Here is a 26,702-nt window from a genome sequence, read left to right as displayed (position 1 = left end):
TTCCTCAGTGACCATCATTGCTCCTTGGCATAACATCTTAGGCCCTTCATAGTAAGGCCCTATTTACCTCTCCTATCTATTCCTGAGTTATACCAAGTTTCTTTTTCTCCCTTAAACCTCTTTATATCTTGTCTTTGTGACTACAGTTTCCTCTGAATTCCCAAGTTTCCCCTGGCTAATTTTTGTTTATCCCTTAAAGACTCCACTCAAATATTGTATTTTGAAAATGTTCCCGAAGTTCCTCAAATATTAGCCACTGCACTAATCATCATCATACTTTTTTCTTAAAACCCACGATCTTTGGAATACAGACCTAGGTTCAAGATGCAGCTATCATTTACTGTGTGATCTTGAGCCAAATAGTAAACACTTTTATCCTTCAGCCACCTCATCTGTAAAATGGATATAATGATAAGACCTATTTCAGACAACTGTTTGAAAAGATTAAATGAAATAATGTACCCAAAGTACCTGGTGTGTAACTGAACAGCTAAGGATGTTATTATTATAATAACTTGCATGTTTCCCTCTCTTGAAAGTTCCTTAAAAGCGGTGGTCGTGTCATGTTCATCTGCTTATCCCTAATATTTGACACAGTACCTGGAACACGTAGGTTCTCCAGAATTGTGTAATAAATTAATGATTAATGGAATGAAATAAGTAGTTAGAGATGCTTCTAATATTATGAGATTTTTGAGTTCGAATTACAGCAAAGAAAGACCAAGGGTTGGGGATGCACACATATTATTTGCGCGAGGAAATGGCAGTTTTGGTAATCCAAACAGGAGCGTCTTTTTTCAAGAAAATACAGCACACACTGAAAAATTAAAAACTGAGAATCGTGACATTGGCAGGCAAAACAGACGTGGACCTCATACTCATGGAGCTAACAATCGGATACATCCAATACAAAAACTTATATTCACTTTTACTGCGTTTCGTTTTACTTTTACTACGTTTACTGCGTTACTGCCTCTCTCTTTCAATAGAATTGACTCTGGGAAGAGCAGTTTCTTATTTAACTTTGAATCTCCAGCACCCAGTAATGTTTAATCGCGGCTGGAGCTCGATAAACGTTTTGGGAATGAATCAATGGCACAAAAGGAAGCAAAATAGCTAGTAGCCCTAATGGAAGTAAATATCTGTTGCATTCCGGGAGGTTCTCTCCACAACCCAAGCAGCGAACTCATTCGCCCAAAGGAGCAAGCCCCTTATCCCAAGAGCCTGGTTTCCCCCCAGAGTTTGCTGGAAAACAGGAGCGAGGCACAGGACAGAAAGAAATCTTCTCTGGATTCCACCGGTCTTAGCACCTGGCTTGAGGAGACATCCACGCTTCTAACGGCATTATATCATTTAAATCGCCTCCACATCTTTGAGAGGACAACTCCAAAAATTACCGGACCCACTCCGCGATGACAGGAAAGAGTAGCCCGCTCTGCTTCTAAACCAGCCAATCCAAACAGCCAGGATAGGCGGCGCGGTGTCTTCTGGGGTGTGTAGTCTATTCAGTTTAAGGCTGCTCCTCATGACTACAATTCCCGGCGGCCACGGGGCTCCAACGTCTGTCCCCTTCCTGGGGGCGGAGCGCCCGGCGAACTGGGGCTGGGCCCTCGCCCCTCCCCCACGTGACGGAGTGTGGTGCTGACAGTGCTGGGGTGGGAGTTCCCACGTGTTGGTGCTTGGTAGCCGACTTTGGTCTACGCTGATCTCCGAGGCCTGTGGGTCTGCGCCCGCCGCGATGCCGAAGATCAAGTCCGGGACGAGTGGTCGCCGGCGCGAGCGGCTCAAACAGAGCCGGGAGCTGAAGAGCGCCGGAGGTGGGGACAGCTGGGAAGGGGCTGTGTTCAGGTGTGATCATCCCGCAGGACCCAGTCGGGGACACGGACACAGATCTGGGCCCAGGACTGTAAGGCCGGTGGAGGCGGCGCTCGTGGATCGCCGGCGAGCCTTGGGCCGCATCTGCCTTCCTTTCCTGCAGAAGGGGTGGACTTAAAGCACTGGGTCACCCCGTCTCCGAGCGTGTCGTTCGATGATGGCTCTCGTTGGCGCAGAAAAGTTCCTCCAGCCACCCTGGTTTCTCCTTTGGGACGGTCTGATGTCTGCTTTTCCTTGGGAAGTTAAGGCTCTTTCGTATTTTCTTCCAGGACTCATGTTCAACACGGGGATTGGACAGCATATTTTGAAAAACCCTCTCATTGTTAACAGCATTATCGATAAGGTTGGTGTGGAAGAGGAAAAGGAGAGAGTTGCTGAGTTATTTTATTCTTAGGAATACTTCCACGCTCGGAGGATGTGTGTCACAAAATAGGTTATAAATATATTCATTGTAGAATGAATTGAAGAATTGTTTGGGATTCATAGGCTGACTTTGGCATGATTTGCTTTATTCTGTGGTCTGGGTGTCTCCTGGCTCGAAATTCTTTCTGTAGCTTACTTACTTCATAGCTGGGTATTTGTACTTGTTCAATTCCAGATTATTGTTATTCTATTTCTAATCACTTTTTCTAGACCCTATCTATCACTGTTAGTTTTTATTTACTCCAGAGCCTAAAAAGATATCATAATGACAGCTTAAGTATTTTCTGCAGAGAAACTTAAATGTTACAATCCAGTGCCTCATATAAACCCTTTGGAGTATTCTTCTTGTGTGGGTAATGTGAATGTTCTTTTACTGTTCTGGATGATCAGAGTGCTGGAACATAAAATATATGTGATACAGATTACTTTCATAGTTACAGAGGAGGCATCCTGGAGCTCTAGAGAGAACATTACATATTTAGAGGCTCTCATCTTGACCTAGTGTTGTTTGCCAAATGAGGGCCTAATTTTTTTTAACCTTTTTGGCTCATGGATTTCCTTTGAGCAGCTGATGAAAGCTATGTACCCAGCACACTGCAGCTTTGTGCATACAAACATCTGGGGCTGTGTACAATTTCTAGATATTTCTATCCCTGAAACCATACATGGGTTGAAAATTGAGAAATCCCAGTGCAACATGCTGTGATTCTCAGGCAAGGTCGTTATATACAGTCCTTTCTTGTTTGAACTTACTGATAATGAGAGTTGGCTAAAAGATGCTGTTGGAGGTAGAAAACAGAAAGCCGTTCCCAAAAAGTACCTGCTTTTCAGAGTCCTAAAATTTTCTGACTCCTAACCATTGCCAGAGCTTAGGAGAGGTGACAGATTTCCACTTTTACCTAATGTTAATGAGAAAATTTTGTCAAGCACATAGATCTGAAGGAATCTCATGGAATTGGAGTCAGAATAATCTCTTAACCACGTGCTTTTGAGCAGACACTCAGGTGTAAAGTAAATGATGTGTTCGGATGTGCCCGTAAAGCTAAAGTAGCTGTGCTTCCTTGCAGGCTGCCTTAAGACCAACTGATGTGGTGCTGGAAGTTGGACCTGGAACTGGCAATATGACTGTAAAGTTGCTGGAAAAGGCAAAAAAGGTAAAAAGGGAATTATTTGTTTCGGTATCAGAAATGTATATGTGAGTAGGCTCACCTGGTTTACAAACAGAAATCTATTTTAATTAATCGCTGTTACTTTAACAGCAACCCTTGATACTTTGCTCATGGCTTTATCTTAACAAATACAGGCAAAATGGATAAAAGTGGTAAAACCTATAAACTTCCAGCTATAATCTAAGTCCTAGGAATGGAATTTACAGCATGGTCGCTATAGTTAGCAATATATATTGTATGTATATTTTAAAGCTGCTAAGAGAGTAGATCTTAAAAGTTCTCATCACAAGACAAAAAATTTTTTATATATAACTATGTGTGGCAATGGATGCCAACTAGACTTTTACACAATATATGCATATTTTGAAGTATATAAACATATATATATATGTTTATATATGTTATAAACATATATAAACATATTGTTATACACCTGAAATTAATGTTATAATGTATATATAATTATATCTTGATTTCAAAAATTGGATTAGAATAAAGAGAATATGGGATGTATTAATCAGCAAAATAAAACACATTCGGTTTTTCAATACAGGGTATTTAATATAGGGAGTTGTTGACATGGTTGTTAGATGACTGAAAGAAAATGGGAACACACTGGGGCACCTGGGTGGCTCAGTGGGTTAAACCTCTGCCTTTGGCTCAGGTCATGATCTCAAGGTCCTGGGATCGAGCCCCACACAGGGCTTTCTGCTCCGCGGGGAGCCTGCTCCCTGCCCCCCCCCCCCCCACTCCCCGCCTGCCTCTCTGCCTGCCTGTGATCTCTCTCTCTCTCTCTGTCAAATAAATAAATAAATTACAATTTTTAAAAAATACAAAGAAAATGGGAACACTGAAGTAACCAAAAAATAATAATTACAAAGAGGAACTACCACCTCTAGGCTCAGGGAAACAAGTAAGGAGGCTGGAGTATTAGAACGTAGAGGAGGAGATCTGAAGAACTGTATCATGAGATTAGGATGCCACCTGGCTGCTGCTGGTAGCTTCTGTGTGTCACGGAAACCCAGTTTCCAATTAAATGGATCCAAAATGTAGGAATGGGGTTAAGGGAACCAGTCAGCATTACTGGAATACCCATGGGCTAGCAACAGCAGGAAACACTTACCATCAAAGGCCTCAAGGAGCACAAGGAGGAACTGCCCAGTAAAAGTGGGAGCCATTGAACAGGGGCCAAGAGCACAGTCTGCTTTTCTGAACGCTGTTCTTTGTTGTTTGAAATGGCAGAGAATTGAAGGAAAATTGAAGGTAGTATTGTGGAAAAAAGTTTGATTCATGTTAATCATGTAAGAGTTAGGATTGAGATAACAAGATTCATACTCCAAATACTTTTTTTTTTTTAAATGTAGGTCGTTGCCTGTGAACTTGACCCAAGGCTAGTAGCGGAACTTCACAAAAGAGTTCAGGGCACGTGAGTATGAGTATGCATGACAGAATTAAAGTGCATTTCAAGGGACGCCTGGGTGGCTCAGTTGGTTAAGCAGCTGCCTTCAGCTCGGGTCATCATCCCAGCATCATGGAATCGAGTCCCACATTGGGCTCCTTGCTCCGCAGGGAGCCTGCTTCTCCCTCTGGCTCTGCCTGCCACTCTGCCTGTGCTTGCTCTCACTCGCTATCTCTCTGACAAATAAATAAATAAAATCTTTAAAAAAAAATAAATAAAGTGCATTTCAATCTCATGAAACAGTACTGTTTTTTAATTGCTATTTTTCTTTTCATTAGGCCTCTGGCGAGCAAACTTCAAGTACTGGTAGGTGATGTGTTGAAAACAGATTTGCCATTCTTTGATGCTTGTGTGGCAAATTTGCCATATCAGGTATGTTTCCATATTGTTGGGAACATTATACAGAATGTTTCTATGGTGTGTCTTCCCCAGGAATAACTAGTTAATTCTCTTACAGATCTCTTCCCCTTTTGTCTTCAAGCTGTTGCTACACCGACCTTTTTTCAGGTTTGTGACAAAAGATCAAAAAATTACTGCCAAATCTTAGGCCATAAACACAGAGAGCCAAAGATAGAAGTTAATTCAATTAAAAAACTTTTGGGGAATGTTTTGTAGAAAATATCTATTTCTGTGGAGGTCTTTCTATCTTTTTTAATTCAGTTGACAGTTCCGGTGGGGATGTGCAGTGTAAGGACTGCCTCTGAGACCAACTGGCCTTTCCGTGTTTTCTCATACTCTTGCCATTAGTCTGGGTTAGACTCCTTATTACCCTGACTCTCAACAGCTGCAGTGGCCTCCTGACTAGCCACTAGCACATTATATAACAGGGGTTTTCAAACTGCAATTCAGAAATCTCTCACTGCTTATAAATTTGAGTCATGACCATCTTTTTTTTTTAATGACATGGAATAGAGTATATCAGAAGATATTTATTGCATGTGGCCAGGTACTTACAGTTTTATGAAACTTTTGCTCGAGTTACATCAACACATATATGTACACATATTTGTGGCATAGGTTGCAGTGTTAAATATTTTCTTAGTATGGCTCATTGTAAAAAAAGTTTCAAACTCAAAACCCAGCTTTGAAGATGCTCTTCTCCTATGCAGGAGCCTCCAAAAAGCCTCTACATTGCTTTCTGACATCCATGCTCCTTAGCCTCGGAAATCAGGACACCAGTGTCACAACCTGCCTCTCCTCAGCTCTTCCATAAGGGTGTTTCCTTCCTCATAAATAGCATTGGGCTGCCAAGCCAATTTGGTTTGAGGTTTTATTTTTCCTCCAAGGGTTAATGAACTAGTGCTTATCGGAAATACTTTCTCATCTAAACATGGAGGGTTTATATGTGTAAATTAGTGGTGCAGCCATTATAAAATGAAACGCCAACTGGCTCATTTTATGGTAATAAATCTAAAGCTGAAAGTTTTCTGCCTTCTAATCAGCTAAACGACTTCTCATTAACCAGATAGCTTTGCTCTATTTCCTACCTAAGAAAACTGATGTTGAAATACCTTTATAGTTAAGTCACCATTTTCCTTATTCCTTCCTACTATATTGTCAGATGTGCTATACTTATGTTTCAAAGAGAATTTGCTCTCCGACTAGTTGCAAAGCCTGGAGATAAATTATACTGCAGACTCTCAATCAATACACAGCTGTTAGCACGAGTGGACCATCTGATGAAAGTAAGTGACTGTTAGTAAAATAATGTGGCTTACCTCATCTGTGAGCATCTAAATGTGCCTTCTGTGAGGAAAGCATTTTGATTATTTTAAAATTCTTTTTTCTGATTAATTCATTTTCTGATTAACAGGTTGGAAAGAATAACTTCCGGCCACCTCCCAAGGTAGAATCCAGTGTCATAAGAATAGAACCTAAGAATCCACCACCACCTATCAATTTTCAGGTGAGGTTAAAGTACTAGGTCATTTAGTAAAGGAGGTAAAAAGACCAAGCTGGAAGACGTGTGTCTCTAGTAGCAGGAAAATACTGAATTAATCTAAATGTCGAAACAGGAAAATGCCAATTATGACATCCCTAGGTTGGGAGTAGATGGAATAATTGGATGTAAGATTGTTGTGAAGAGCACAAAAAAGCATAGAAAATGTTTGCAGAAAGTACAACTTAGAGTGGCTTTGCATTTTGCTAACAAGTACAGCTATAGAAAACATGTATCTATTTGAGTAGACTCAGAAAACAAGTTAAAATGAAAATAGTTGTTGTTAGGGCAATATTATGAATAACAATTTTCAATCATAATTTATGTTTCTGCAATTTAAAAAGTAAGTTGCATCACTTCATGTAAAACCATACTGCACATGATTAGTTGTGTGCAGTAACTCCTGGTAATGGAGTGGTTTGTTAATTACTCCTATAGGGTGGGTCCAGGTATGTTGCACAAGCTATATTCTAAATCATGTCTGTTTTGAATTTTTTGAAAATGTACTTTGATTTAAATAAATGTCACATACTTTGTTCAGGTGTGGAACATTTTTTCCCCTAACTTTTAAAATTGAGGATAAAATTTTCAGTGAGGTAGACAAAAGTGCCAAAAATCAAGTACATATCTTTGCATGGGTCAACCAGATCAAGAACAGAACACTTTCATCACTCCAGAAGGTTCTTTCAGCTTTATATATTAAAAGACAATATAATACCTAGCAGACACAGGCAAGGTTTGATATTTTAAGAAATAATTCATCTTCTGTTTCAGGAATGGGATGGCCTAGTAAGGATCACCTTTGTTAGGAAAAACAAGACACTTTCTGCTGCATTTAAGTGAGTATTGTACTCATTTATGATAGATGAAGGACCAGTGCTATAGTACTGTGCTAAATGATAGCATTTGGTCCTTATCCTGAACAGATACCCTAAAGCATAAGGATAACCCTTATCCAGACAAACTTTTCCTTTTTCACCAACTTGTACTTTGAGGGGCAAGAAAATTTAACCAAGAAAGTCCCTAAATTTGGAATTAGATCAGGTTTTTTGGCAAAAGAGGAAAATAAAAACTCCCAAAACTTACCACACATCTGTTTCATATTTCCTTGGAAAAACAGAGTGATGGTGGGCCCTTACCACACTTCTGAAAAATTCATGCAATTTTATTAACTTGGAAACATTTTTAAGTATCAGTTTGAAGCCCAAGGGCAAAAGAGAGGTTCTGAAAGCTGTTACTGTGCATTTTTTCTTTTTAAGGTGATGTTTTTGTGGAGTGTCTAGAACTCCTTTAAGAATTTCAGAGATTTTTGGGGCGCCTGGGTGGCTCAGTGGGTTAAGCCTCTGCCTCAGGGTCCTGGGATCAAGCCCCACATCGGGCTCTCTGCTCGGTGGGGAGCCTGCTTCCTCCTCTCTCTCTCTCTCTCTGTCTGCCTCTCTGCCTACTTGTGATCTCTGTCAAATAAATAAATGTAATCTTAAAAAAAAAAAAATTTCAGAGATTTTTACTAGAACTTTACTTTTTAAATATAACTAGTTTGCAGTTGTTTCTTAGGTTTAAATATTCAACACCTTTTAGTCCCTTAATTTTACTACCTGGAACATACATTTAACTTCACCATAAACTGAAAGGAAAGTATAATCTCTAATTTTGGAAAAATAATAGCAGTATCGCTTCTTTATGTTATAGGTCAAGTGCAGTGCAACAGCTACTGGAAAGAAACTACAGAATTCACTGCTCAGTCCATAATATTGTAAGCAAGAAATATTTCTGTGGTCTCTGGTTCTGAATTGTTCTAAAATGTCCCTCTACTTCCTATTCTTTTTCATCTATCCTCACTTGATTCTTAATTTGGTACATTCCATAGGATTCTTAAAAGTAATCTATTAACTAGCACAACCTTATCTTGAACTCGGATAGGTTAATACTGCTGTGTTTCTGGAATAGATGAGTGGTCTTGATTACTCCACCTGAGCTTCTTTAACTAGTTGTTTTTAGACATAAAAAGCCATTCAGTTGAGTCATAATTTTCCCAAAGCTTTAGGTATGTGTAATTTTCCCGAAGTTTAGGTATTTAGCTCCTCCCCTTAGCTCAAAGTCTGTACAATTTGCTGTGCTCTGAATTGTGACCATTCCTTGTTTGTTGCTCATGAAGCAATTCAATTTAAAGTCTGCATTTTCTGGGTAACTTTTTTTAATATCCAGAAATTGAAATAATTTGAATTAAATATAGGCTGAATAGCAGATTTACTGTTGTAAGCCTCATGCCTCTTTACTATCTGTGCAACATTTTTTCAACCAATTTTCTATGTGTGTCAGCACACATGCACATAGCCATAAATATAACTCTGGTGTTTGATAACTTTTTAGTTCTTTCACAATAAACAGAGCAGAAAGATAAGAGCAAATATCCATTTTTTGACTCAGATTTTGTATGGTTTAATATATCATATTGCTATCTTCATTTTCTCTTTTATGGACAAAATCATTAAACATCTGCCTAGGTAGGAAAATATTAAACTGGGTTAAGAAAAATTTTTGGAGGAAAGATGTGAGGTATAAAATATTTAATATTCCCCGGGGTCGGAGATCATCTCTTTGAGAAAAACGGCCTGATAAAATTAAATTTGTGCCAAGAAAATGTGAGATATTCTTAAAGGAGTAACAGCTGCTGTAAAATTCAGTTTACAGCTTTAATTATTTTTTGATATGAAGTACCTTAACTCCGGAAACTTAACTATTTCAGAATTTTTAAGAAAAAGGGCAGTATACACGTTTAACTCTGAGTTTTCTGAGTATTTGGTATATGCTGAAAATTAACTACTTAATAATCAGAGGTCCAATTCTAATCTGCACAAATAGGCTATTCAAACTATCGTGAGCAAATAAAGGTGACTATTTTATCAGTTACTGAACTAGAAAAAAAAAAAAAAAGAGAGCCAACATGACTTCATTAAAGATATGTTGTTCATTTATTCTGAATCTTATATTGATAGATAATACCAGAAGATTTCAGCATAGCAGATAAAATACAGCAAATCCTAACCAGCACAGGTTTTAGTGACAAGCGGGCCCGTTCCATGGACATAGATGACTTTATCAGGTAATAACATTTTCCTTTTCTCCTAAGTGTTTACATTTCTTTATTGTGACACCTTCAGATTAGAGATTTAAAGGCTTTTAAGCGGTATAAGGTGCTACCTGGAGTTATTGCATAGCACTTCCATGGCATGGAATAGTATTTGGTGTAGAAGATGGAGGCTAGTTAGCTGCAGCAGAATGAACATTTAAGAACAGTAATAAAGAACAGTCCAAGCCTGGAGATAGCCTCTGTGTCAATGTGTGTTGTGGTATATGTGCTCCTCCCCTTCAGCCTCCTCCCCAAACTCCCATTCATAGTTAGTCTTAATAGTGTGTGTCTTCAAAGTAGCTTGTTAAGGTAGAAGAAGCATAATGCATGTAATTGGATCTCATTTTTTTTTCTGTACTGGGAAGAGCTATTGTTAAACAGATCCTACACATGAAATAATGTCAATTATAATCATACCTGGTTTTCAGTTCTAACTGGTTTAGTAATATAGTTACTTGTTTTGTAGACTGAGGCAAGTTCTACATACCTAAAATAAAAGAAGGGTGTCATAATTAATGGGTAGTCCAGACCAAAATGTATTTTCCTTGAATTAAGTTAGTCTTATGAAAGCAGATTAAGCCTTCAGTTACCTATGCTCACTGTTTTTAAGCATTAACACTTCGATTTCCTAATAAATCATCACTTAACAGTTTTTGCCTGTTTAGCCAATTCATGTTTAGAATGTCTATGCTATGTTCTAGGAGCTGAATTAAAAATGAGGGTAGATTGTTTTAATAAAAGTAACTGACTTGACTTTTCTAAGCTGGCAGCATAGTTTCATATGAGACAGATGGGGTTTATATTTTATGTTGGCAGGTAGTACTACTGAGTCTTCATCAGAGGTTAATCCTAGGAGTTGAACATTACTCTTAAGTACCGATCTTCCTTTTTCAAACATTCTAATATCCACCTTCAACTCTTCCTATGGGCCATCCTGAAAATCATCTTAGTTCTAAACAGAAATAGTTCATCTTATTTTAATTCCCACTAAATTTCTTCAAGGTTATTAAGCATATGCGGTTTGCTAACTGGGATCCGGTAAGTACAAAGGTATCAAGAGAAAAGCAATGTGTTAAGTACTTAACTGGAACCTCAGTAAGTGAGCCCAGAGAGGAAAAATGAACATGTAAGATTATCTCTTGTTCTCTTACCATGTTGAAATGGAACAAGGGCCACTGAGGTCTTATGTCTGGATAGTGGAGATCTAAGATAATTTGGTCAGCGTTACCATAACTTAAAGACACATAAGCTGTGACAAAATAGGCCAAAGAATGATGTGATTTTAACTAATATATACCTTGCAGATTTAATTGAAGAGAAAAGTTTCTGTAATGGCTAGTGTTAGGAAGAGGTGGGCTTCAGAGGTTTGCTGATGTGTTTGTTTTAGAATTCGTGGTATAGGAACTGTGTATTGTTATATGCAATAAATTACTTTTTCAATACCATTTCATTTTGTTTTTTTTTCCAGATTGCTACATGGATTCAATGCAGAAGGTATACATTTTTCTTAGGAATCTGGAAAACAGAATTTTCCAAACTCAAGAAAAATCAACTGGAATTACATATTTTTAACGATTTGAAAATATGAATCATGCCTTTCTTCACTGGAACATATGTGGTTGACTATTTTTGACTTCTTACTACTGTCGCCATTTATTACTCTGAATTTTTGTGGTAGTGGCAGTCAATTCTAAGTACCCAAGTTTTTTTTGGTTGTGGTGTTTTTAGTATCTAAAGTAGGGCAGGGTCCAATCTTTGCATGATAATTTCAAGAGCCGCAGGCACGCACAACTTTACACTTAAAACTTACCATTTCTAACAGATTAGTGTATAAAGATATTACTGTTCTATTTTCTATGTTATATATTACTATGAGGACCTCTCTTGGTCTTTGTCCCTCAAATAATAAAAAAAACCCTAAAATATGCTTAACTCAGTCACATATTTCCCATAGTATTTCTTTTTATTAATCTGCATAATAAAACAACTGTTTCTTATTTTGCTTCTCTCATTCCTTCTTTATCTTATGCAGCTTCTTTCACTTACTGCCTATGCCTTCAAGCTGTCCTGTAGCATTCATAGGCTCCATCAGGTTCTGGGTAAATGTGAGTCCGCTACCGCCACCATGCGGTGGTCCCAGGCATGTGACTTCGGGGCCTGGTTCCTCAGCTGTGAAATAATGAAGCTGAACTAGAATAAAATGAACTATAAGACAGTATGTTTTTTCTTGGGGAAAGCCACAGGTTTAACAAAATTTCAAAGAGTTTTATAAATCAAAACTGGCTTTCAAGTTCAAATTCTGCCCTTCAACTTACTTAAAACAAACAAACATCACAACCAGCCATTTTCTCATATCTAGAAGCTCTTGGTATTCATGTGACTTCTGGAAAACTAAAAGTTCCAGCATCTTTTTCATATACTAATGCTTAGTTTTAAGCTGTTTTTAAAATGGCTGGTTGACAATTTAAATAGGTGCCCTAAACAAGTCTTAATTAGCTACTATGTTTAAATCATTATAAATATAATACTAAGTGTTGTTAATGTCTTTTGATAAAGAACTATAGTACCTGATTATTTTATTTATATAAGAAAATTAATAAAAATATCTTAATTGATAACTGACTTTTTAAAAGCCTAACTTAATAGAAAGACTACTTCCAAATTATTTTAACAAAGGTACACTGAGTAAACCTAGAAAGGAAGTTGTTTACCTAAACAGATTTTTTTCTGGCTTCAAAGTGATATACTAAAACACTCCGATATAAATAATTACTTATTATTAGGAATATCAGCTTTCAAGAAATCTGAGAAAGTAAGAATGCTTAATCCAGATCCAAAAAATTCTTTAAATAGCTGCATCAAGCCACTTCTACATAAATATTAAATATACCTTGAGTTTTTTTTAATATCACAAAACTACTTACTTTGCAAAACTTATTTGTACCATCTCTAGCCTTAAAGGAAAATTTTAAGAATTAATTCAGCTTTCCCTCTATTTCCTCTTCCCCTGTGAACTACTAAGTTTTAGTCCCTTTTCTGGCCTTCAGTTTTCCCTATCTGTAAAACTGAAGGTTTGGATTATACCACCAAAATCTTTTCTGGCACTAATCTTCTATAGACCTTGATTACTGATTAGAATGAAGCCAGTAGTAGTATAAGGCAGCATATTTGAACGTTAAGGAGATCTTCCAGAGATAGTACCCATCTTATTTAATTAATTAAGAATAATCTGTTGTGCTTTAAAGTGAGCAAGTTCACATCTCTTTATTGCCCTCTGAAGGTTGGTTAGCCTCAAAAACTACCTTTTTAAGCAGCCTCTGCAAGGTCAATAGTATCCGCTCCATTCTTCCTCTTCTCTTTGAAATAAACACAAATAGAACATATCTTACAACTGCAAGAAAACCTGAGTCCCTTCCAAAACAAAGGTGATTGTACTGAAGTAAATTATCTCTAAAACTCATTCCATAGATATTTATTAATAAGCACATTGTGAAAATCTACATTTGTTCTAGATTTCAAGTTTACAGAGGAGCATTTCACCATGGTGTTAGGATTTCCCACAACTACCCTCTGGGTTCTATGAACAATGAAGTAGGGAATCTGGCTCATGTAACCCTCTATTCATAGCTTCCCTTTGCCTCAAATGAATGAGCAGTAGTTCCTTTGAGTAAATCAAAACAAGACATACGTGGGAGATTTTTTTGTTATTAATCTACTCCTGGACTCTATCCTAGGAACCAAGGGAGAACTCCTAGAGAGATATATAAATCTTTTAACAAAATATATACATGAAAAGTGGCCAGTTTTCTTCCTTGGAGTAGCAATCTGTAAAAATAAGTGCCACCATTTAAAAAGCAGCATACCCTAATCGAATTTATTGGCGAGACTTTGGTGATTCTCACCAAGTTAAGAATGAAACGTCACACATTAGGTAATGGATGGGCTTGGGTTCGATCTGCCTTTTAAGGCAAAGTCAACTCTCTTTCATCTTAATTCTTTCTCATGGGAGTTATGTACTGTCTACACTTGGCTTAAACTAACAGTTCTATTATGGACTACTTTCAGTGTACATGTAAATATTCATGCATCAGAAGCCAATTTCCTTTATCAGTACATTTAGAAGGTACATTTTGGGGTGCTAATGGACACTTTTAACTTAAGTAATGGTATTGGTAAGGATCAAATTGCACTATTAGTCCTGTTAATACCACACTGGAACACACACTGCATATATATGTATTACCCTAAGATAAAACTCTTTTCAGAATTTTGTTACTTTTTATTATACACCAACTAGTTTATATCTTAGTTCTTTACAAAGAAAATGCTAAGAAAATTATAACCACATTATATGGTTTTAAAATCATAATTCCAGATTTCTTTACATATAAGATGGAATGGTCCAGCAGCTATGTCCACTGTCACAGACTTTAGTTCCATTCAATGATATGGCACATCCTGCAAAATTAACTAGTCACACACAAAAAAATGTCTCAAATACAGTAAAAATGTACACACAATAAAGGTAATTTACAATGACAATTAAGGAATGTAATTTATCTTGGCTGTGCTTCAGAAATTTAGGGTCAAAAGCCTTAGTCAAGGCACAAAGCAGAAAGAGGTGAGCACAGCTGCCTCTAGGAGGGGGCAAGGTATGTACAATCACTGATGAGGTATGCATGCACGCAAAGGATTTAAAACTGCTCAGTCTTGCTACGAAAATTGAACCAAGTTAAAAGGAAATGCTGTGGCTTCCCCCTACTATTCACCTCTGTATCAAGTCCACAACCTTACTTCATACAGAAAATGAAATTGGCAAGGATCTCCAAAAGTAAATCACTGTTTGGGTAAATGAAACAAAATGCTTCACTATTCCCAAATGTTGGTTGTGCCTCCTGGACTAGAAGCATTTTGTAGACAAAGGAGTGTTTCACAAAATTGAAATGTCATTCAGGTGAAGGGACAAGACATTTTCCACAGACACTTAAAATTTCAAACTTTCAAATGGCCCTTACAGCTGAACCATTGTATGTTACAGCAGTGTGGGTTCTGGGGATCCTTTAGCAGCAAATGCTGATTTAAAGGGCACGGGGTCTCTTCGGGTTGATTTGCTTGCTGGCCTGTTCTTCTTCTTGTAGAGCTGCACGAAAAGATTTCACTTTATCTTGGAAAAAAGAAAAGAACGAGAATAAGTACTGCGTTGCATGCAATACAGTATACAACTTCATGGGTCCTATCAAGTCGGCAGCCTTACTTCATAACATTAATGCAGGATTTTTCCTTTTGTTCTCTGTTGTCCAAAACTCAGAATTAAATAAAAACTCAACTATAGCAAAAGTTCCATTATTTAAAGATTCATGAAAATAACCTTTTTTTTTTTTTTAAAGATTTTATTTATTTATTTGACAGAGAGAAATCACAAGTAGATGGAGAGGCAGGCAGAGAGAGAGAGAGAGGGAAGCAGGCTCTGAGCAGAGAGCCTGATGCGGGACTCGATCCCAGGACTCTGAGATCATGACCCGAGCCGAAGGCAGCAGCTTAACCCACTGAGCCACCCAGGCGCCCCGAAAATAACCTTTTTAAAAAAAGATTTTATTTATCTATTTTAGAGAGAGAGCACTCATGAGTAAGAGAGCACAAGTAGGGAGAATGGCTGAGGGAGCAAGAAGCAAAGGGAGGAGAAGACTCCCTGCTGGGCAGGAAGCCTGTTGTGGAACTCATCCCAGGACCCTGGGATCATGACCTGAGCTGACGGCAGACACTTAACCAACTGAGCGACCCAGGAGCCCGAATATAACTTTCTTCTTTATCTTCAACAGGTTTCTGTTCTGTTTGGCACACTACAGTGTTGAATTTTGGCTTATTTCAATTCCTTTTGGAGTGCAGACAGGCTATATACGTGTGTTAAATGTGTATGGTCCTGTCAAAAAAACATTGAGTCCCTGATATCAAGAGTCGGGGTGCCTGGGTGGCTCAGTGGGTTAAAGCCTCTGCCTTCGGCTCAGGTCATGATCCCAGGGTCCCCACATCTGGCTCTCTGCTCAGCAGGGAGCCTGCTTCCCCCCACCCCCTGGCTGCCTTTCTGCCTACTTGTGATCTCTGTTTGTCAAATAAATAAATAAAATCTGGAAAAAAAAAAAAAAAGTCACATGCTCTACCAACCAAGCCAGCCAGGTGCCTCCAAATCTTACTAAACTATAAAGTAGATATTTCTTCCCTCGATATTAAGAAATTTCTATTCCCAATGCCTTTTTTTTTTTTTTTTTTAAAGATTTTATTTATTTATTTGACAGAGAGCACAAGTAGGCAGAGAGGCAGGCAGAGAGAGAGGAGGAAGCAGGCTCCCCGCGGAGCAGAGAGCCCGATCCGGGGCTCGATCCCAGGACCCCGGGATCATGACCTGAGCTGAAGGCAGAGGCTTTAACCCACTGAGCCACCCAGGTGCCCCCCCAATGCCTATTTTACCTTTTTAAGCATGAAATTTCAAAAGATGTTTGAATTTTAAAAAACAAATGTCATTTTGTCCTTATCAGGGATTGTAAAAGGGAATAGAGAAGAGGGATTATAGAATAATCTATTTCTTGGTCTTACAATTCCTACTATTATGTATTAATTCAGAGTCCCTTAAGAATATTACTAGGTAAATAAATTGAAAGAGGCAAGTAAAAGTCAGCTCTGAAGGTGAGAAATATCTCATCTCTTTTTATACCAGTGGTTCTTAACCATGGGTGATGTTCCTCCACTACCCCCCTGACATCTGATAATAATTAGACATTTTTGACTGTCACAACTGGGGTAGTGGATACTGTCATCTAGTCATCAAAGACCAAGGATCCTGGTAAGCAATGTACCATGCACAGGATGGCACCCTCAACAATTATCCAACTTAAAATTAATGGTGCCAAGGTTATGGCCTTTGGGAAAAAAGAAAGAGAATATCAGTTGGAATTTCAATTTCTTTCCCCTCTTTCGAAGAACAATGATATTTAAAAAATGAACTTCTGAAATTTAGAAAGGAACTTAAGGATCTCTGGATCTTGTATCTGTTAATATAAGATAAAAGCTCTCAAACATCTTATGTTAATACCAAAATTATCTCTGGATGGTAAAAAATTTTTTTCCTAAAAAAAATACAACAGCTAGACAGTAATTTCTTCAAAGTTATGGATACACTTAATAAAACCAAGTTGAATGCCACATATTACAAAGAAAAAATTATAATTCATTAAGAGCTGTTCTATATATAATACATACAGAAAAGCTCTTTGTGAGTTCTGATAAGAAAAATGATCAAAACACTTTAATCAAGGCTTGAATAAGAAGAATATGAAAAACGAAAGTAAGTTTTAGAAACTCTACATTTGCACCAACAATTCTGAATTGGACAAATGGTCACTGCTGGTTCTTCATAGAATATGATTTCAAATACCCCAATTTCACAAAGGACCTATGTTAAAAATTAGCCAGTCTGGTGTTAAGAACCAGCAATTTGATTCTGGTTTTACACTGCATTTCACGTACACATACAAAGATATCCATTCGCATACAACCGAAGAAAACTAATTTACACAGAAACAAGTACATACGATAAACGTGTATATGAAGCTACGCAGACAAGATAATTAAAAAGTCAAGAACAGATGGCATGTAGGTCAGTCATATACATTCACAAAGTAGGAAGGAAAAAGGTCTTGAGTTGTTCAAGGTCTTGAAACCTTCCCCTTGATTTTTTAAGGCTACAAAGGACAGACATGACACAGATGCACAGAAAAGAGATGTAGACAGGAGGCTACAGAAGGGATGGCCCTGAAGAGACCCAACCTAAGCAAAATAATTCTGACAAGCACTGACCTATCAAACTAAAAATCTGAATGAGTGTACAAAACTTACAAATTTGTTAAAATCCATTTTCCCTCTTTAAACATAAGATGCTTTTATCTTTTCAAATGCTTAAAAGAAAAGATAACTAAAAAGCCCTTGAAAGAATACTCCATGTTTCTTTTTTATAAAAAAACAGAATGACTGGTCTGTCTTTATACCTCTGGAAATGTACTAAATGGTACCCATAATTTTTATTTAAGATATCCTCTTGCAATACGAAAATCCTGCCACCACTTACATACAAAGATGGAGATTTCAAGCACTAAAATGAAAAAGAAATTACCACGCAGCTCAGTTAAAATGTCTATTTTTTGCTCAAGAATAGCTTCAAGTTGAGTAGCATATGAATCTACATCATAGTCTACTTCTTCAGTCATCTCTAGAAGAGCCTTTTCATCTTCTAACCATCGGATAGATTCCTAAAAGGACAAAAATTCAACAATCCAATAAGCCTCTTTATAAGACAGAAACCAATGTACAAATTTCACATATGTTAAATATATTCAAGCATACCTCAGTTGGTATTCTCTAAAATATTATTAAGTATAAACATCTTTATTTACATAGTAAAATTGAGAAATATTTCCTTAAATTCTAACACAAACACAAACACGAAAAGCCAAGCAAGGTGACTTGATTTTTCTATTTTTACTTTACCCTGGGTAAGGGTTTGGGGAAGGGAGTGAATCAAACATGTATCAATCAGTGAGCACAATAATTCTCAAAACTTTAGTAGCTACCCCTAAAATTGGGGAAGAATGGTATAATAAAACTACTGAACAATTTACTGAGGTCTACGGTAGACTAGAACTTGTAGAATCTGCAAATTCTACTTGTAGAATCTACAAATCCATTTGGGGCCTCATAGTGGTTGGGTCAAGAGTTAACCCTAAATTCCAAACACTAGGTCTTCAAAATTATTGTAACCATAAGAGACCAACAGACAGTCAATTTTAGAAGAGTCAAACAAATCACTAAATAGTAGCTACTGACTATTCATAGACACTTTAAAGGAAACTAATCATTCCTAATTGATTTTAGATAATGTGGAATTTATGTTTCATTTCCCAGCAAAGTCATGAATCATACAAATCATGAACAAGTTCATACCATAGTGAGTTAAAGAGGCTTTGGATATATAAATGGGCACCTTCTAGCTTTCAGTACAATTTAATAGCTAATTATAACTAGACTATACGTATTATCAGGCTGAATTTTAGCAACTTAGCTTTAGATACCTATTAGAAAACTATATGACAACTATATATATATATGTATATATATATAGTTTTCTATACCTATATATATATCCATCTCTCTATGTGTATCAATTAAAACACATATACACATCCCAATATTTTTCTTTTTCTTTAGCTATCCATTTAATCTTTTAAAACAACACTCTATTTTGAGAAATGACAGATCACAGCACAGAGTAACAATAAACCGAATTAAAAAAATACTGGATTGAAACTGAAAAATAATCACTTCTGCAAAAAACCAAGAGCTTCTAGATTCCATCATAAAATGGCAGAGTTGGAAATGATAGTCTTTATATGATGCCTTGCTCCAAAAGCACAGAGACAATTTTCTTAAATTACAAGTGTCCTTTCCTGGTTTACTCTAAACACCTAGGCCTCTAAATAGATTACCAAAATAAGGGTTTGACTAAAACTTTTGTTCTTTTTTCTTTTTCTTTTTTTAAGATATTACTTATCTGAGAGAGAAAGAGAGCGCAAGAGAGCTCCAGCATGCAAGGGGAGAGGGTCAGAGGGAGCAGAGTCCCCACCGAGCAGGGAGCCCAATGCAGACCTTGATCCTGGGACCCCAGGACCATGAATCAAACTGAAGGCAGTTGCCTAACCAACTGAGCCACCCAGGCACCCCTCTGCCTTTTTTCAAAGACTTTTTAAAAAAGATTTTAAAGGGAGTGGCAGGCAGCAAAGAAGCAGGCCCCCCACTGAGCAAGGAGCCTGCCTCAGGACTAGATCCCAGAACCCTGAGATTATGACCTGAGCCAAAGGCAGATGCTTAACCAACTGAGCCACCCAGGCGTCCCAGAACTGTAATAGTTTTGATGAGGGTACATCCTATTCTCAACTTATAAAATAAATAGTTCTGTTATATTTTTGAGCCTTTTTTTTTTTTTAAAGATTGTATTTATTTACTTGACAGAGATCACAGTAACCAAAGAGGCAGGCAGTAAGTGAGAGAGAGAGAAAGAGAGAGAGAGAGAGAGAGAGAGAGAAGCAGGCTCCCCACTGAGCAGAGCCTGATGCAAGGCTCGATCCCAGGACCCCAGGATCATGACCTGAGCTGAAGGCAGAGGCTTTAATCTACTGAGACACCCAGGTGCCCCCATTTTTGAGCCTTTTATCCAGGTGTTTAAATGGCCTACAGCTGAGTCGTGTTAATATTAGTTTACAGGGACGCCTGGGTGGCTCAGCTGGTTAAGCAGCTGCCTTCGGCTCAGGTCATGATCCCAGTGTCTTGGGATCGAGTCCCACGTCGGGCTCCTTGCTCAGTGGGGAGCCTGCTTCTCTCTCTGCCTGTGCCTGCCACTCTGCCTGCCTGTGCTTGCTTGTATGCGCTCTCTCCCTCCCTCTCTCTCTCTCTCTGGCAAATAAATAAATAAAATCTTTAAAAAAAATATTTGTTTACAAATAAATATTTCTCAAACATCAGAGAAGGGACACAGGTCAACAGAAAGACTGATCTATTGTTCACCTTTTTCTCAAAACACATTTTTTTTTTTCAAAACATATTTATAGTCTCCATAATGATATCTAAAGGTTACCTTCACTTCCTCATAAGTATCATTCTCCAGGGTATTCTCTTGTTATAAAAGGGAGCAGGTGGGGGGAAGAAGGAAATCATATAGTAAATCACACAGTACTTTTAATAGGCTGAATGGACAATGGGATGAATACGTCAGCAGTTACTGGGACAGGCAGGGATTTAACGATCCTCACACATCTGCCACTGTAGTAACCTTCCCTTTCCTAAAGCACTTTTCCTCCTTTATAAAGAAAGATACTTCCTCAACTGTTATGATAACCCTTAGAAGTTTTTCTTACTTACATCAAATAAACTGTCCTAACATGGAGAAAGAGGTGGTGGAGGGCAGAAGTTCAACCCTTTTCTAAAAATGGACAACTAACTAAAGCAAACAGAGCAGGAGAAGAGTAGTAAATAAGCTAGGTCTTTTCACCATGGCACAAAAGAAACACTGTAACCACCATTCATTTTCTGTCCAAAATATCCCATACATATACTCAACACCCTACAAATACACATATACATACACAAAATAGTAAATTTTTAAAATTAGGATAATATTCAAAGCATTATCAAAGTTCTTAATTTCCCTACAGAAATATTTGATGAAAGGTCCTGTCTTATTTTACCTGGAACACTGCCCTGTGATCTTCTACAACTTGTTCTTCCATTTCTACCATTTGTGAGACAGCTTCATGGAAAGTAAACAATTGGGGAGAAACTTCTTCTTCCTTAAGATGAACATAGTTTAAAAAGTTAGGACATAAAGTTTACATTTTTTTTTTTTTAGATTATTTATTTATTTATTTATCAGAGAGAGAGAGAGAGAGAGCAAGCACAGGCAGACAGAATGGCAGGCAGAGGCAGAGGGAGAAGCAGGCTCCCTGCTGAGCAAGGAGCCCGATGCGGGACTCGATCCCAGGACGCTGGGATCACGACCTGAGCTGAAGGCAGCTGCTTAACCAACTGAGCCACCCAGGCGTCCCTACATTTTTTTTTTTTAAGATTTTTACTTATTTATTTATTTGACAGAGAGAGAGAGAGATCACAAGTAGGCAGAGAGAGAGAGGAGGAAGCAGGCTCCCTGCAGAGCAGAAAGCCCAATGTGGGGCTCGATCCCAGGACCCTGAGATCATGACCTGAGCCGAAGGCAGCGGCTTTACCCACTGAGCCACCCAGGCGCCCCCTAAAGTTTACATTTTAAATGTTACATAAAAGTAGTTTTCCCATATCATTTATAAAAATGTCATTTAAAAAATGAGAAGTTTGCAAGATAAAGACTACTAAAAGATAATATAAAAGGCAAAGCCACAACTTCTTTTTATGGGTCATAAGTATCTGATGTAACACTCAGTAAGACAGCCCAAATTTAAGCCTATCAGTAAGGAGTAGTTTTCACTTAGCACAGGTTTTACTGTAGAATTACCCTAAAAAACCAATCTCTTTTGGAATAATGCAACTTTTCAAAAATATATTTATTATAAGCTAAAATATACTAAAATATTTCCTCAGTATTGTTTTATTTTCACTAACATTTGTATGTCCTAAATATCTTTTCACCAGAAAAGAGATTTCAAGATAATGTCTTCTATGACTGTGACTATCAGACGAGATCGGGCGCGTTCAGGGTGGTATGGCCGTTATGACTGTGACTATCAAATTAAGTGTTCTGAAGGTCTCAACTCTTCCTAAATCTTAATTTCTGCTTTACACCATATGATGTGTTTGTCAGTTTTTATAGAAATCTTAATCGACAACTGACTTTAACTCATCAACAAAAACCCCACAGACATAAATACAACATATATAGTCCTACATCAAGTGAAAATTTCTCTAGGCTTGCTTTGTTTTTTGAGCTTCTTTCCCAACCCCAATGTCTTTAATGATTTATTTCCTCAAAATGTGGCTTTAGTGATGAGGTTTACTTAAAATTGTTTTATAAAATGGGAGTTAAAAAAGGGACTTTTTCAAACAAGATAGACAATTCTAAATGTATGTACAAATTTTGCTTAAATAGTATCAGAAGACATTTGACTTCAATCAGTATGCTACAGTCTGTAAAACTTGATTATATATAAGCAAGTTGGTCAAAGAACTTTTTATCTTCTCTTTGGAAAACAAATATCTGTTTTTATTAAGACATGCAGGCATACAATATATCATACGATAAACACACTCAACCAACTTTATTCATTATATCCGCCCACCTCCCTGTCAAACCCAGAATGCCCTCTTTCTTTTGCATTAAGATACTTTGCAAGTTCCTATCGCTTCCATGCAGTCTACTTAGAATACTTTTTTTGTCTATACAACTACTTCTGGAATGCTAATGCTCTTTATTATCTTCTACTTTGTGTACTTAGGTTGGTTTTATCTGTAGGACATGTCTTAGTCCCTATCCCGTTTTAATTTACCTTGTTAAGACCTTAATACAACAGTAAGAAAAGGTACACAGGCACCAGTAAACTCAACTAAAAAGCTAAGACTGAACCACTTCAAGATAGTTCCAGGGGGTAGAAAAATTCAAGGAACGCCACATACTCTCAAATATGGAGAAGACTGCAAGAACTCATGATGTTATACTTCAAGCCTCTGGATCAGTCCTACCTAACCTCTCCAAATTAAAGTACTACAAAGACTCAACCAGGCAGACAGAAAAATAAAATGAAAAAGATCTATTACAGAGAGGGCCCACCTTGTTTTCATTTTCCAAATCCTTAAGAGGCACTATACCTAGGTACAGTACATGGTTGTTTCAAGAATGCAAAAAGCGGGGCACCTGGGTGGCTCAGTGGTTTGGGCTGCTGCCTTCGGCTCGGGTCATGATCTCAGGGTCCTGGGATCGAGCCCCGCATCGGGCTCTCTGCTCCGCAGGAAGCCTGCTTCCCTCTCTCTCTCTCTCTCTGCCTACTTGTGATCTCTGTCTGTCAAATAAATAAATAAAATCTTAAAAAAAAAAAAAAGAATGCAAAAAGCAACTATACCTAACTTTTGGAGACAGGAGATAGGAATATCATTTTCAGGGCGCCTGGGTGGCTCAGTGGGTTAAGCCGCTGCCTTCGGCTCAGGTCATGATCTCAGGGTCCTGGGATTGAGTCCCGCATCGGGCTCTCTGCTCAGCAGGGAGCCTGCTTCCTTCTCTCTCTCTCTGCCTGCCTCTCAGTGTACTTGTAATTTCTCTCTGTCAAATAAATAAATAAAATCTTTAAAAAAAAAAAAAAAAAAAAAAAGGAATATCATTTTCAGGCCAGGATCTCATTGTCAGTTTTTTATTTTCCATGGTTCAGAGTTTAGAACTCTTATTTTAAGCTAGGAACCCCAAGTTCCCTCACTTTTTGGAAAAGCAGTTAAAAAATAGAGATAATTATGGTGTCTACTACATAGAGCTGTGAGCATTACATCAGATAATAAGTAAAATGCATAGCTAATATAAGTTATGTAGTAAGCAACTAATATATGCTACCTTTTATCATGAAAATACTACTGTAAGATTCTTAAAAGAATATATAAAACTATGTAGGTTATATTTTTAAAAAGGAATTATAAAATCTTTTTCATCTCACAGAAAGGAATCCCCTCAATATGTTAAAGTAATCATACGAAAAATGTATTGTTTGTGCTTTTTTTTGTTACTTCTTTATACCTCTTTGTCCTTATACAACAGGTACACTATTTTTTTTTTAATTTTTTGAGTAACTAGGAATCAAACTGTTAAATTATGAAATGTCACTAGCCATTTCAAACATACAGAGTACTACCATACTTAACAAATGTTAGCATTTTGCCATGTTTGATTTTTGATAGAGTTCATGCATTCTTTTTATATGCATGAGTCCATAGTTAATTGTTTTTAACCTATATGTATGGTATGTTGTATACGTAATTCTTTTTTTTTTTTTTTAAAGATTTTATTTATTTATTTGACAGACAGAGATCACAAGCAGGCAGAGAGGCAGGCAGAGAGAGAGAGGAGGAAGCAGGCTCCCCGCCAAGCAGAGAGCCCGATGCGGGGACTCGATCCCAGGACCCTGAGATCATGACCTGAGCCGAAGGCAGCAGCCCAACCCACTGAGCCACCCAGGCGCCCCTGTATACGTAATTCTTAAAGTTGCTTTTTCCCTATATTACTTTCAATACCACCAAAGTTTAATACTGATAGAAAATCTGAGAGGGGGTTAAAAAAAAAAAAAAAGAAGAAGAAGAAGTTTAGATCAGGGTCAGCAAACATTTTAAAGGGGCAGACAATACCTATTTTGGGCTTGTGAATCATACAGTTTTTGTCATTGCTTTTATCCAAGAAAGCAGCCAGACAAGTTGTAAATGAAGCATGGCCATAATTCAGTAAAACTTTATGCATAAAAACAGATGGCTGGCCCATAGACCGTAGTCAGCTGACCCCTGATGCAGATGGTAGTTTTCAATCATTAAGTTCTGCTACTGATGAAATGAACTAAAATCAGGTCATTGGAACTATATTGTCACTCACGTTTTGTTCACAAAGAAGTTTCAGATCATCTCTCTGAGGGGAACTCCCCACACCCCACTGTGCCTCTAAGTCATCAATTTGATTTGGTGGGTGGTGCATTATTGGACGGACATCACCAGCAGCAGTTGGATCCACAGTCAATTCTTTCACCCTATTAATACATAAGAGGTACCTAAAATTAACAAAGACACATGCAGAGGATCAAGAAACTACCATCCCATTCAATTAACATATTAAGACTGATGATGTCAGCTTTCCAGATCAAGTTTATCTGAAATCTGTGTAAAGACTAAAGGGATATTCGGCTGATGAACTTTCAGAATTTAGTAAGGTAACTTTACAATTATTTCAGAGATAATTATTGTGCATAATGACAATTAGCAAAGTATGTAGATTCAGTATTTCAAAGTAAAAACAAACAGTTTTTGCAATTAAATTATATAAACAGAAAAATGCTAACAACAGCACTTAGATCAATAAACAGATTATTGCCAAAATCAGAGAACTTAATATACTTTGTAGATTTTTAGTTGTTATAATGCTTTATTAAAATAGCCACATTTGAAATAATCATAATTCTAATGTATAAAGATTATGCTATAAAGTTCTATCAATTAAAAAATGTTTACCTATTATACTTCAATTTACACAGTGGGAGGATACATGTTCTAAATCAAAGGATCTTTGTCATTTCCTCGTAGACAAGGAAATTTGTAAGAACATACAGAGTAATGGTAAACTTCTCATTTTAAACAAGACAGTTTACCTTTCAACCATAAATATGCAAAGATGACATCATCCTTAAAATTATGAGGGGCAACAGGAAGCCTGAATTCTAAATCAACATTTTAAAGCAAATAAATTAGTAAAGTACACAAAAATGAAGATCATGCAGTACAATCATCACCTGCCAAATGAAATGAAAATGAAAAATAAAATGGCTCAGAACTGAAGTATAAATGAAATATTCATATGTAACACAATTCAAAAGAAACTATGAAAATAAACATCTTATGCATAGAAGGAAGTAGACCTGGTAATCGAAGGAGAAAAGTCGTCATACTCATAAGAAGGAGAGAGATCAGGGCGACTGCCACTACCCTGTGAGAAGGGAATGTCTGATGGACTAATTCCAAACTCCTTTACTCTGCAGCACCAAAACAGCAACAAATTAAGAGAAAATGCTCTTGTAAAGACAGCAATGCACATTTCAAGTTTTTATTTTGTATTCAGCTTAATTTGTTTAAAAAAAGATATCAACATTGTTGCGACTTACTGTATATAGAGTACTTTAAAAATAATTTTAAGAAGTTTCTGAATTTTTCTGATCTACTGATACCTTTTTGTCCGTAGTCCTTCCTTTCTGGTATACTTTCCCCTTTCCTCATGATACCTCCTAAATTTCCCCTTTCCTCATGATACCATCACCTAAATTTTAAATGGCCCTTCTTTAACTACATGACTATTGATCAAATTCCCTTGTATAGTCAATACTGCAAATATTTTATTAGCATCAATGACCCCTCAATATTCTTGCAGACTTTTAAAAGAGAACATAAGAG

At 37.3% G+C, this 26,702-nt stretch overlaps 2 protein-coding genes across 6 annotated transcripts in view; one reads left to right on the top strand and one right to left on the bottom strand.

Annotated features, from left to right (window-relative positions):
• The first annotated feature begins 1,557 nt into the window (after positions 1-1,557).
• On the top strand, positions 1,558-12,030 carry DIMT1 (DIM1 rRNA methyltransferase and ribosome maturation factor). Of its 2 annotated transcripts, XM_059417944.1 has the most exons (12): positions 1,558-1,817; positions 2,145-2,218; positions 3,366-3,452; positions 4,832-4,893; positions 5,205-5,298; positions 5,384-5,433; positions 6,488-6,611; positions 6,740-6,832; positions 7,640-7,704; positions 8,555-8,618; positions 9,862-9,968; positions 11,464-12,030. In XM_059417944.1, the coding sequence occupies exons 1-12, from the start codon at positions 1,739-1,741 to the stop codon at positions 11,504-11,506; spliced, it is 942 nt and encodes a 313-aa protein (XP_059273927.1). In that variant the 5' UTR covers positions 1,558-1,738; the 3' UTR covers positions 11,507-12,030. The 2 variants fall into 2 exon arrangements, with proteins under 2 accessions (XP_059273927.1, XP_059273928.1); XM_059417945.1 differs by lacking the exon at positions 2,145-2,218 and having other exon boundaries at positions 1,728-1,817.
• Positions 12,031-13,451: 1,421 nt separating this feature from the next.
• KIF2A (kinesin family member 2A) overlaps positions 13,452-26,702 on the bottom strand; it is a 76,822-nt gene continuing 63,571 nt past the window's right edge. For 2 of the 4 annotated variants that reach the window (XM_059417940.1, XM_059417941.1), the window contains exons 17-21: positions 26,174-26,287; positions 25,141-25,291; positions 21,284-21,385; positions 18,160-18,295; positions 13,452-15,159 (exon numbers count right to left, since the gene is read on the bottom strand). In XM_059417940.1, coding sequence (XP_059273923.1) covers positions 15,074-15,159; positions 18,160-18,295; positions 21,284-21,385; positions 25,141-25,291; positions 26,174-26,287 — 589 coding nt within the window. In that variant the 3' untranslated portion in view covers positions 13,452-15,073. The remainder of the gene's footprint in view (positions 15,160-18,159; positions 18,296-21,283; positions 21,386-25,140; positions 25,292-26,173; positions 26,288-26,702) is intronic. The other 2 variants (XM_059417942.1, XM_059417943.1) reach the window with 1 other exon arrangement.

The sequence above is a fragment of the Mustela nigripes genome, chromosome 12, assembly GCF_022355385.1.
Source record: "Mustela nigripes isolate SB6536 chromosome 12, MUSNIG.SB6536, whole genome shotgun sequence".
Taxonomy (NCBI): Eukaryota; Metazoa; Chordata; class Mammalia; order Carnivora; family Mustelidae; genus Mustela; species Mustela nigripes.
The sequence above is the reverse complement of the archived record's forward strand: the minus strand, read 5'-3'. Positions and strand labels throughout refer to the sequence as shown.

What these genes read in the sequence shown, in the direction of transcription:
- DIMT1 (XM_059417944.1), top strand. Translation starts at nt 1,739, where the DNA reads ATGCCGAAGATCAAGTCCGGGACGAGTGGTCGCCGGCGCGAGCGGCTC. An exon ending in ACACTTTCTGCTGCATTTAA is followed by an intron (nt 7,705 to 8,554) that starts GTGAGTATTGTA and finishes TTTATGTTATAG; the next exon opens with GTCAAGTGCAGTGCAACAGC. An exon ending in ACTGCTCAGTCCATAATATT is followed by an intron (nt 8,619 to 9,861) that starts GTAAGCAAGAAA and finishes TTATATTGATAG; the next exon opens with ATAATACCAGAAGATTTCAG.